The sequence below is a fragment of the Leucopleurus acutus genome, assembly GCF_964270905.1.
Source record: "Leucopleurus acutus genome assembly, chromosome: 19".
NCBI classification, from domain to species: domain Eukaryota; kingdom Metazoa; phylum Chordata; class Mammalia; order Artiodactyla; family Delphinidae; genus Leucopleurus; species Leucopleurus acutus.
The window spans coordinates 50,695,072-50,707,132 of NC_139161.1; the positions used below are offsets into that span (position 1 = coordinate 50,695,072).

At 52.2% G+C, this 12,061-nt stretch overlaps 1 protein-coding gene across 1 annotated transcript; it reads left to right on the forward strand.

The window, feature by feature from the left end:
- Nucleotides 1-8,209: 8,209 nt before the first annotated feature.
- LOC309975659 (uncharacterized protein) lies at nt 8,210-8,575 on the forward strand (the record flags this gene model as incomplete). Its single annotated transcript, XM_082860851.1, has 1 exon — nt 8,210-8,575. The coding sequence occupies one exon, from the start codon at nt 8,210-8,212 to the stop codon at nt 8,573-8,575; it is 366 nt and encodes a 121-aa protein (XP_082716977.1).
- Between the last annotated feature and the right edge of the window lie 3,486 nt (nt 8,576-12,061).

Sequence of the window (12,061 nt, forward strand, 5' to 3'; positions counted from 1 at the left end):
TCTGTTAACCAAACAGGACAGTGTCTCAATGCACAGAAAGTATTTGAGCGCCATCTAATGGCCAGAGTGAGCAGCTGCTTAGAAAGATAAAGAGGAACTATCAATAGATAAGCATTCCATACATGCAGCCTTTAGTGCGCTGACAGAGTGGACCAGGGACTTTCTTAGGCACAAAAGTGAACAAAGTAGTCTGAGTCTGTCTTCGCGGGGTTAACAGTCTATCGGCAGGTGAGGGTGCCAGAAAATAAGCAAATAAACAAATCTACGGGACTTCCCTGGTGGCGCAGTTGTTGGGAGTCTGCCTGCCAATGCAGGGGACACGGGTTCAATCCCTCGTCCGGGGAGATCCCACATGCCGCAGAGCAACTAAGCCCGTGCGCCACAATTACTGAGCCTGCGCTCTAGAGCCCACGTGCCACAACTACTGAAGCCCGTGCGCCTAGAGCCCATGCTCCGCAACAAGAGAAGCCATCGTAATGAGAAGCCCACGCACCACAACAAAGAGTAGCCCCCCGCTCGCCACAACTAGAGAAAGCCCGCACGCAGCAACGAAGACCCAATGCAGCCAAAAAATAAATAAATAAAATAATAAATAAATAAAAACATTAAAAAAAAATCTATGAGGTCAGGTGGTGAAAAGTGTTGTGCAGAAAAATAAAGCTGGGTAAGGGATCGGGGACAGGGTAGGTGCTGCTTTATAGGAGGTGAGGAAACATTAGCCTCTGGTTCTCTGGGGGAAATCATTCCAAGAGGACGGAAAAGCCAGTGCAAAGGCCCTGTGGTGACAGTGTACTCCGTGCGTTCAAGAAACAGAAAGGAGACTAGACGGGGCTGAGACAGAGGGAGGGAAGGGGACAGAGGTAGGAGATAAAGCCAGAGAGATATCAGAGCCCAGATCGTCTGAGGCCTCATGAGTCATGGGGAGATCTCTGGCTTTTACTCAGAGTGAAATGGTGAGTACTGGAAAGTTTTGCGCAGAGAAAGCGTGGAGTCCTAACCAGTGGACCACCAGGGAAGTCCCTGGCTGGTTTTGACTGAGAGTAGACAGTAAAGGGGTAATGTCAGAGTCAGGGAGTAGGGGGCGTTAGGAGGCTACACAGTGATCTGGGTATGAGATGACGGTGGGCTGGACCAGGGTGGTATCAGCAGGGCTTGATGACAGATTTGATGCATGTTTTGAGAGAAAGAGAGGAGTCAAAGAGGACACCAGTGTTTTATCCCAAGCAGTCATTTACTGAGATGAAGAACCAGTGGGCAGGGGGACTTCCCTGGTGGTCCAGTGATAAAGAATCCGTCTTCCAATGCAGGGGACTCAGGTTCAATCCCTGGTCGGGAAACTAAGATCCCACATGCCGCAGGGCAATTAAGCCCACGCGCCACAACTACTGAGCTTGTGCGCCTCAACAAGAGAGCCTGCATACTCCGAACTAGAGTCCACACGCTCTGGAGCCCATGCGCCACAACTAGAGAGAAGCCCATGCGCCGCAATGAAGACCCCACGCAGCTAAAAAACTAAAAGAAACTAAATAAATAAAATAAAATATTTTTTAAAAAAAAGAACCAGTGGACAGGGAAGGCGAGGTGAGGATGGGAGGCGGTGAAGTCAGGAGCTCCAGCCTGAGGTGCTCAGTTGGAGATGGCTGTGATACAGCTGAGTGGAGGGGCTAAGGAAGCCGCTGGATAAAGGGTCTGCCATTCAGAGGAAGGGTCAGGGCTGAAGATGCAAATGCAGGAGTCATCAGCCCACAGCAGACATTTAAAGTCATGAGCCGGGATGAGGCCACCAGGGGAGTGAGTGCAGCTAGAGGAGGGGAGGGGTCCTAGAACAGGAGCATCCCGGGCACCACCCACCATCCAAACCCACGTTCAGTGCTACCTCTCTCCCTCTCATCAGGGAAATCCAGGTTCAAACACCAGGAAGGCTCTTTTCCCCGTGTGGGAGATTGGCATAGGGAAACTGCGCTTCCTCTGCATCAGCTAAGGTGTGGGGGAGAAGTGCTCCCTTAACGGCTTGACATGAGTGTGGTCACAGCCACTTAGAAGGGTGGTTTGATGGTTTCTGTTAAAATGTGAAGGGTGCGTAACCTCTGGATTCTGCTTCTGGGCCTCGATCCCAAGGCACATTAGCTATTCCAAAAGGCACGTGCAAGGATGTTCACAGCAGAATCCTTTTGTATGCCGCAAGTATTACATAACAAAAAACTGAAGCATGTTGCACAATAAAACACATGTTGTCTTACAAAACAAAGCTATATATTTTATGTAGATACATGTGTGTCTGTCTGTCTGTGTCTGTCTGTCTGAAAGGACACAGCATACTGGGAACAGTGGCAACCTCTATGAAGCAATATCTGCATTGCTTAAAGTTTTCACGATGAAACTGTATTCATACACTGCTTGTAAAATTAAATTAATATTTTAAATTACTTCTCCATTAAATATATGATCTGAATACCAACGCTATGCAAAGCATTGAGCTGCTTTTCTAGATACAAAAAAGACAAGACTCAGTTACCCACCTCCAAGGAACCCACGATCTTAAAGAGAAGGAGAAGGTAACAGGGTTCTCTGCCCTCTGCTGTCCCAGGTCCTGTGCTAGGCACGTTCATGATTTTTCATTTAACCATCACAAGTATGTTGGGATTTGGCTGTCATTTACTCACTTTACAGACAAGATACAGAGACAGGTATTGCCCAAGGTCACAGTCAGCTAGTGGCAGAGCCAGCCTCAGAATCCAGACCCAGAATGCACTGGAAGAGGAAAAATCCTTACCCTGGGAATCCAGAGACCTGGCTCCCACCCCAGCTTAGCCACTGACCTGCTGTGTGATTTGAGGCCTTCCTTCCCTAGGCCTCCACGCCCTCTTCTTGCTGGCCTTGTCGACATGCTGGAATTTCAAGATTAGTCCAGGACTCCCAACTTCATGTCTGATAGCTTAGGGGCACTAAAGCTCACATGCTCACACCCCAGCACAGGTGACCTGGCAGCCGAGGGGAAGTGGCTGGAGCAGTGGGGGGAGATGAGCAATGAGGGAACACATTTCCCTGCTCCTTTTCTGCTCTGTCAGCCTCCCCCTGCCTGGCCTTGGCCTCCGAGACCTGGGGTCTCCCATGTTACCCAGAATTCTAGAAGCCCCCTCGTGATACAATTAAAAAAAAAATAGGGCTTCCCTGGTGGCACAGTGGTTGAGAATCTGCCTGCTAATACAGGGGACACGGGTTCGAGCCCTGGTCTAGGAAGATCCCACATGCCGCGGAGCGGCTGGGCCCGTGAGCCACAACTACTGAGCCTGCGCGTCTGGAGCCTGTGCTCCGCAACAAGAGAGGCCGCGACAGTGAGAGGTCTGCACATCGCGATGAAGAGTGGCCCCCCACTTGCCACAACTAGAGAAAGCCCTTGCACAGAAATGAAGACCCAAACAGCCAAAAATAAATAAATAAATAAAAACAAACACACAAACAAAGCCAAGCATTTTTTTTAAAAAATATATAACTAATAAGGACCTACTATATAGCGCAGGGAAGTCTACTCAATACTCCGTAATGGCCTATATGGGAAAAGAATCTAAAAAAGAGTGGATATATGTATACGTAACATTCACTTTGCTGTACACTGAGACTAACACAACATTATAAATCAACTACACTCCAGTAAAAAAAAAATTTTTTTTAAGAAATTGAAAAATAAATGAATAAATATTTGGTGTTTGTCCCCGGTTCCTGGCACACAGCTCCTAAAACCTTGGAACTTCTGTGTGATAAGTGTTTTGTATGCTAGTGAGGTGACAGGGCTGGGGAACCCTAGATCACTTCAGAATGCGGGCTGGTCCCAGAATGGTCCCAGTCTCCGGGGATAAAGGCTGAAGATTAAGTTAATCACCAAGGCCAATGATTTAATCAATCATGCCTACATAATGAAACCTGCCTAAAAAGCTGTCAGCCTTGCCCTGTGTGTCGCTTCCGTTTGGCTGTTCCTCAGCTGTATCCTTTGTAAGAAACCGGTAAGTAAATTGTTTTATTCAGTCCTATGAGTTGTTCCCACAAATGATCAAACCTGAGGGGGTGTCCTGGGGACCTCTCCAGACAGAAGGGTAGAGAACCCGGGCACCCCATTTGCAGCTGACATCTGAAGTGGGGGCGGTCTTGTGGGACTGAGCCCCTTCAACCGCGGGGTCTTCACTCACTCCGGGTACTTAGTGTCAGAAGTGAATTGAGTTGTAGGGCCCCCAGCTGGTGTCCAGAGAGTTGGTGTCAGGAGAGGGAAAAAAAACAAAACGCCCTTCTTCCAGGCTATACCTCTCCCTACACAGGGTCTCAGGGTCCTCCACTGTGCCTTTTTTTTTTTTTTTTTGGCTGCGTTGGGTCTTTGTTGCTGCATGTGGGCTTTCTCTAGTTGTGGTGAGCGGGGGCTACTCTTCATTACGGTGCGCGGACTCCTTATTGCAGTGGCTTCTTTTGTTGTGGAGCACGGGCTCTAGAGCACAGGCTCAGTAGTTGTGGCTCATGGGCTCTAGAGCGCAGGCTCAGTAGTTGTGGCTCACAGGCTTAGTTGCTCCACGGCATGTGGGATCTTCCTGGACCAGGGCTCGAACCCGTGTCCCCCACATTGGCAGGCAGATTCTTAACCACTGCACCACCGGGGAAGTCCCTCCACTGTGCTTTTTGGTCATTAAAACAAAACTAACATTTATATAACATTTTTAAAGGTTACTAAGAGCCTTTATTTAATTCAACCCTCTTTGCAAACCTACGATGTCCCATTTGATAGATGAACAAACTGAGGCTCAGAGAAATGAATCAGCCGCACAGGACTCAGTGTCCAGGGGCCTGAAGCTCCTTAGGCCTGGGCCCCTCCAGCCTGGGTCAAATCAAGGCATCTCCAGAAACTATCACACAACAGGAAATGAGTTAGGTAATGTCGCTTCTCCACCTGGAGTCCCCAACCTCTGCCGATTCTACAGAAGAGGAAGAAAGCCTGCGCCTACTCCCCAGAGGCCTGGATTTGCGGGTGATGAAGCAGGGCTGTTCCGCTTTCAGACAAGAATGCTTCAAATGTGCCGCCCACGAAGCAGACAGCTCCCTCGGCCTGGAACACACACCCCAGTGCCCCTCCTAGCATAGCAGGATGTGCACTGGGGCTTGGGAAGCACCGAAAACTGAGAGGCTGCAAAAGATGCCTGTCCTGGCCCCTCCCTCCCTGGCTACACACCCACATGGTTCCTCTTGGTGACTTTTGTTCCTGCTCTGTCTGAGCCAGGGCTGTTCTCCCCAGTCAGTGACCCAGGGCCAGGAGAGAGCCGAAGAGACCTAGGGATGGACAGCTGTGTGCTCACCCCTTGGCTCTGAAAGCCCCCCTCCGCTCTGCCTCACCCCCGACCCCACCTCCTGTCCACCTCACACCTCAAGCCTTGGTCCCAGGAGTCCAGGTCGCAGGAGAAGGAAGACTGCGAGGGACACAGAGCAGTGGGTACCCCGCCCATCTCACCCACCACCCTCCCATCCCAGCCCCTTCACTCTCCTGACTGGCCTCGTGCCCATCCCGGCACCCCCAGGAACCTGACCTCTTCCAGTGTCTCCCAGCCCCCTCTGGGCCCCTCCTTCCGATGGCTTTTCCTCCCATTCCCTTTTCCCTCCCTTCTCCCAACACCATCCATCAGCAGATGCCCTAGGGTTTACAAAACTGGATTCTAAATGCTGAATATGGGGCTTCCCTGGTGGCGCAGTGGTTGAGAATCTGCCTGCCAATGCAGGGGACACGGGTTTGAGCCCTGGTCTGGGAAGATCCCACATGCCACGGAGCAACTGGACCTGTGAGCCACAACTACTGAGCCTGCGCGTCTGGAGCCTGTGCTCCACAACAAGAGAGGCCGCGATAGTGAGAGGCCCGCGCACGGCGATGAAGAGTGGCTCCTGCTAGCCACAACTAGAGAAAGCCCTCACACAGAAACGAAGACCCAACACAGCCATAAATAAATAAATTTTAAAAATAATAAATAAATAAATAAATGCTGAATAGGAGTTTACCAGGCGAAGAGCAATGATCCCCCATGAGTCCTGCATTGGTAGGGGTCAAGGGAGATGGCTATTCTCTGCCTGCCTGACCCCCTCACCACCCAACATCCACCCCCTCCCCCATCAACATCCCCAAGGCCCCCAGAGCCGGGCAGCGATGGCTGGACACTTGGAGGAAATGAAGGAGCGGCTGAAGGGGTTTCAGCTTCGGCTGCCTGTTGAGGAGCCCTGTGGGCACTCTCCCGGGGTGGCCCTGGCTCAGCCAGAGAAGGCAAGTGGCATGGAGGTGGCCTCATGCCTGGTGGCTCGGTATGGGGAGCAGCAGGCCTGGGACCTGGCCATCCACACCTGGGACCAGACGGGCCTGAGCAGGCTGTGCGCCCAGGCGTGCGCAGAGGTGGCCTTGATGTCAGGTGAGTACAAAGCTCCCTCTGCCCACTGTCGATCTCCTGGCCTCCCACCAGGGAACCCCCCTAGACCTTCCTCTGGGCGGTGACTTGGGACTGCCCTGTTGGAGGGGGATCCAGGCCTAGGCCAGCCTGCAGCTAAGAGGATTGCTGGGGGCGGGAGGTGGGGGGCCTGCTGGATTCCTCTTCTAGCCAAGTGTATTCCTAGGACCCCATGTGGTCCTCACAGGGCCTGGGAGGAGTGCTCAAAGGGCCAGAGAGGGAGGAGGCTGGCATTCAGAAGGGCACTGTTTTCCAAAGTTGCTGCACCATTTTACATTCCCAACAACAGTGTATGTGGGTTCCATTCTCCGGCCGGCTAGACTGTGAGCATGTGATCCTGCTGCTGCTAACAGCCATTCAATCATTACGATTCATTCAACAAATTTTATCTGAGTACCTACCACCATGTAGTAGGCTCTTGCCCTGCAAGAAGTCCCTGACAATCTGTAAGATGGAGAGACAGCACCCTGGTGACATTGTTTCAGCACACTGGTCCTGGTTCCCCCTGGACCTTTCAGTTGCAGGAGGGAATGAGTTCCCTGATGACAGTTTGAGTTTGGTCGGCCGGTGTGCCCCTCCAAACCACTGGGACCCAAGTAAGTCCTAGTGGCTGTTCTCCCCACATTCCACAAGGGAACACCAACCAGCCTTGGAATCTTGGGTGCAACAGAGGTGCCAGGAGATTGTGGTACCCAGCAGTCTGTGGCAGTACCAGTGGAAGCCATGGAAGGGCCTTGGGGATGCCAAGAGGAGCCTGGGGATGGGGGCTGGGTGGGGGGGGGAACCGGCTCAGGTATGGCAACCTTTGAAAGTACTTGTTCCTAATCTAACCATATGTGAGACGCCCAAAAGGCCGGGATACTGCGTTCGTGGGAGAGGAGCAGGAGGAAACGCACCACCGTTAACCGTGCTACCTCTGGGCTTCGGGATTGTGGGCGCCTTTATTTTGCTACTCGTTTTGCCATAGTGCTTTCTAACTTTCACGTTTTCTACAAAGATTATGTATTAGGTTTTTCATGTATTAAAATTAAAAAAAGACCCCACAGGGCTTCCCTGGTGGCGCAGTGGTTGGGAGTCCGCCTGCCGATGCAGGGGACGCGGGTTCGTGCCCCGGTCCCGGGAAGATCCCACGTGCCGCGGAGCGGCTGGGCCCGTGAGCCATGGCCGCTGAGCCTGCGTGTCCGGAGCCTGTGCTCCGCAACGGGAGAGGCCACAGCAGTGAGAGGCCCGCGTACCGCAAAAAAAAAAAAAAAAAACCACAATATTTCTTTTAAGAAGAGAAATAACTCCTCGGGGAAGCCCCGCGCGGAGCTGGGATCCTGGCCGTCTGCACTTCCGCTTCTTTGGCCCTAAGTCCCCTTTTCGCGCCCCTGGGTTCCAGTGAGCAGCTCGCACCCCCTCCTTCCTGCGCCCCGCGTCAGGTTGCCATGGAAACGGGGCAGGTTGCACACAAACTCCTGAGGCGCCAGCCCTGGAGCGTCCTGGAGATTGAACCTGTGAACCTGTACAGCCAACCTCTGCAACAAGCGGGTGGCTGAAGCGGGAGCCAGGAGCAAGAGGCGCCTCGACTGCGACGAACGCTGCGCAGACCCTGCAGAGCCCCCGCCCCCTCCCTGGCTCCGCCCCACGCCGCCCCCTCCCCGGTAGTAGAAATACAGCCGCAGCCCCGCCGCCGCCCGCTGCGCCTCGACCCTGTCCGGATCTGACCACCCGGAACAGGCAGACACGCCTCGCCGCGCTTCTCGCCAATGGCTGACCAACTCTTCCAGCGCAAACCCCGGGACCACGAGCAGCTTCGCCCGGACCCCGACTCTGACTCCGAAGGCCTGTTTGACAAGCCTCCTCCAGAAGAGCCCCCCGCTGTCCGCCGGCCCAAGTCGGCGGGGGCCGCGGGCAGGAAGGCCGGTCGGCGCACTGGTGGGAGGGCGCAGGGGGCCCGCCCTGGGCAGCCCCCCAAGGCCGCGGCGCGCCCCCAGCCCCAGGAGGAGGCGCCTCCACTGCACGAGGGCTGCTATCTCGACCATTTTCCGCACCTCTCCATCTTTATCTACGCGGCCATCGCCTTCTCCATCACCTCCTGCATCTTTACCTATATCCATTTACAGCTAGCCTGATTTGCTGGGGATGGGCTCAGGGCTGAGGTGGGAGGGAAGGGAAAAGAAGGGCTTGGCATTTTGTGTCTGGAGACGCGCCGCACCCCCTTCATCTAGCTTTTGATGCTTCTTTTCTTCTCTGCTTGTCACTACCTTTGTCTAACTATCCATCAGTAGGAACGTCCAAAGCAGCTACCGCTAATGAAATAAGCACCTGGGGATTAGGGGCGGGAACACAGACAGACTCCAACGTTTAGAATCTCGCGGTGCGACTGAACCCCATTTATAATGAGGATAATGTCCTTGGACCCTACCGCTTTGTGAGGTGGGGGCACGCAGAGGAAGCCTGTCATTTTGTGGCTGGGGCGCGTACAGCGAGCCCAACCTTCTGTTCTTTAAGGGATGAGCCAGACCCGGGGCCGCCGCCTTCCAGAGACAGGGCCCCGCGGGGTGGGGGTCGGCGCCCTGGCCTGGGATAAGCCGAAGCCCTGTGATGCTGCATCGCCCCTGGAGGAGCCAGCAGTGGCCCCCGAGCTGGCGCAGAGCCTGGAGCGTGGGAACCGGCGGACCTGAGAGCGCAGGACACAGTGAGTTTGTCGGGGTGGCGCGCCACCCGCCCAGAGGCTTGAGCCCACCCAGAATGTGCGTTTCCCTGCCTTAGGGTTTGATGCCACTACCGATGTCGGGCCGAGCCGAGACACAGCCGAAGGAGCTGTCCTGCCAGGAAGCCACAGTCTCGTCGTGTCCTGGACGGCTTGGGACCAACGGCTGTAGACCTCCAGAGACGCACGCCCAGAGTTTGCACGCTGCGCGGGATGAGGCGCTGGGGTCTACAGGGGGCTGTCACTGCTGTCTTTGGGGACCTGGGGGGGCTTCATCCTGGCCCAGAGCCCTTCCAGAGCTATGGGGCCCAAGATGAAGGGGGTGAGGGAGTCTCTCATTGATAAGAATTCGTGCTAGGAAACTACCCAACCCCAAGGGGTTTGTCGTCTCATACCCAAAAGACCTAATACCAAAACGCACCTTGGCAGGCTATTTACCCACCTGCCATCTCTGTTTAAACATGAATGTTAAATGTCAGAACATAACGCTCTAATACTGCATATACTTTACTTGGAAATATCTGTAATTATGGTACCTCTGATGGAATAAATGCTCCTTTTCCAGTCTCCTTTATATTTCTGTTCTTTATTAATTTCCAACTATGCAGTGGGCCCACCAGACTTCCTAGTCTGCTCCAAGTTTCATCCCATAATCTTCACAACATCTCTACTGTCCCTCCAAAACAAATTTCATCCCATTATCCAGCATTCCAAGATACAGCATCTCTCTCCACTAAATAGCTATACAGGCCTCTAAATGACATCTTCTCCATATCACGTCCTGGTAGCATACCAGTGTCCAGTTCTACTGTCCCCTAACAGCAGGTCTGTCACTATCCCATTGCAGCATTATCCACTGCCCCTTAGTATTTAGTCCCCACTTGCCTCCATTATCAGGACACTTCTGCCCCTGGACAGTCCTCCCACTAAGCTCTACAATTTGCCCCCTAATTCACCCAGCTTGTATCTTTATAAGCTCAGTGTTTGCTAATGTCAGGGCCTTGTCATTTTCCCAGTTCTGTTTTCCCATAATCCCATATCACTACATGCCTTAATATCTTGCCTCTTTATTTCAGTGCCAAAAGCATGACATCCACCATTTCCCAATGTCAGCCTGTGCTGTGCAGCCACAGTTTACTACAATAATTTTCCCCCAATAAAAGGCACTATTCCCCAAAATTAAGTCTCCAAGTTACCACAGTATGTACCTCTCTGTTTTTCCAGTTTTCAATCTTGGATATTGGATCTTTACTGTCCTTTAATATTGACTAACCACTGAATCCCAATACATGGCCCAGTGCTCTCCAAACATTTGGTCCCATTGTTTCCCAGTCACACATCCCCTCTTTTTTTTTTTTTTTTTTTTGGCCGCACCACAGGGCATGTGGGATCTTAGTTTCCCACCGCACCCCCTGCAGTGGAAGCTTGGAGTCTTAACCACTGGACCACCAGGGAAGTCCCTCACACAACCCCTCTTATCCCTCACACAGTCCTTCAGTGACTACTCAGGATATGATTCCCCAATATTTTGCCCTCAGTTAATCCCCTGATAGAACGCCCCCCCCATTCCCAAAACCAAAGTTCCCTGTTCCTTGATATTTGACACATTGTTCCACAAATATCATGACCCTTTCTGGGCCACCAAATCTAGGCCTCCATTTTCTTCCCCAAATTCCAATATCTGGTTCCCATGATTATACCATTATTAGATCCTATTGCTCTACACTTTGAACGTTGACTCCAATATTCTCCTAAATATCCAGCCCCATTTGATCCCTTTATTTCAGGATTCACTGTATTGTTCCTCAAATATTTGGATTATTACTGTCTCCCCAATATTGTGCTCCAGTCTTCCTTAACATTCACCTCGTCATTGCTATCCCTGATGTTAAGCTCACCCCAGCCCCAAAATCAACCTCTCTTCTCATACCCCCATATTCTCCCCTATTAGCCCTTGCTTTTCCCCATACCTTGTTTTTGTTGTTGTTGTTTTTAGCATGGCTACAATCTTTTTTAAATTTATTTTTGGCTGCTTTGGGTCTTCGTTGCTGCACGGGCTTTCTCTAGTTGTGGCGAGCGGGGGCCACCCTTCAGTGCAGTGTGCGGGCTTCTCATTGCAGTGGCTTGTCTTGTTGTGGAGAACGGGCTCTAGGCACACGGGCTTCAGTAGTTGTGGCACACGGGCTCAGTAGTTGTGGCGCACGGGCTTAGTTGCTCCGCCACATGTGGGATCTTCCCAGACCAGGGCTCGAACCCGTGTCCCCTGCATTGGCAGGCGATTCTTAACCACTGTGCCACCAGGGAAGTTCCCTGCCCATCCTTCCCCCCAGCCCCCATACCTTGACATTCCTGAAATACCTGAAATTCTCCATATCTCCTTGAAATTCCTGATTTCATTGAACTCCAATGCTTGGCCCATATTTTCTAACTAAATTAAATTTTCACTACCCTCACACCATCCATGTGTCCCTTTAGCATCCCCATATGTCTAACCTGGCCAATTTTCCTTTTCTATAGTTTAAGTGTCCCAGGATATTTGGTCCCATATCCCCTCCACTGCCTCCCTATATAGAGCTCTCAATTGTCCCCCAGTTTCTGGAATTCCAATATATCCAAAATATCCAGCCTCTCCACGCAAGTACTAATGGACAGCCTTTCCAGAGTTTAACTATAAAAACAAAAGGGCACAATTTTTGGTCTTTGTGCCATGCTGCTCAAGAATCAAATTATTTTTATTTATTTTTTTGGCTGCGTTGGGTATTCGTTGCTGCGCGCGGGCTTTCTTTAGCTGCGGTGAGCGGGGCCTACTCTTTGTTGTGGTGCGTGGGCTTCTCATTGCGGTGGCTTCTCTTGTTGCAGAGCATGGGCTCTAGGCGCATGGGCTTCAGTAGTTGTGGCTCGCGGG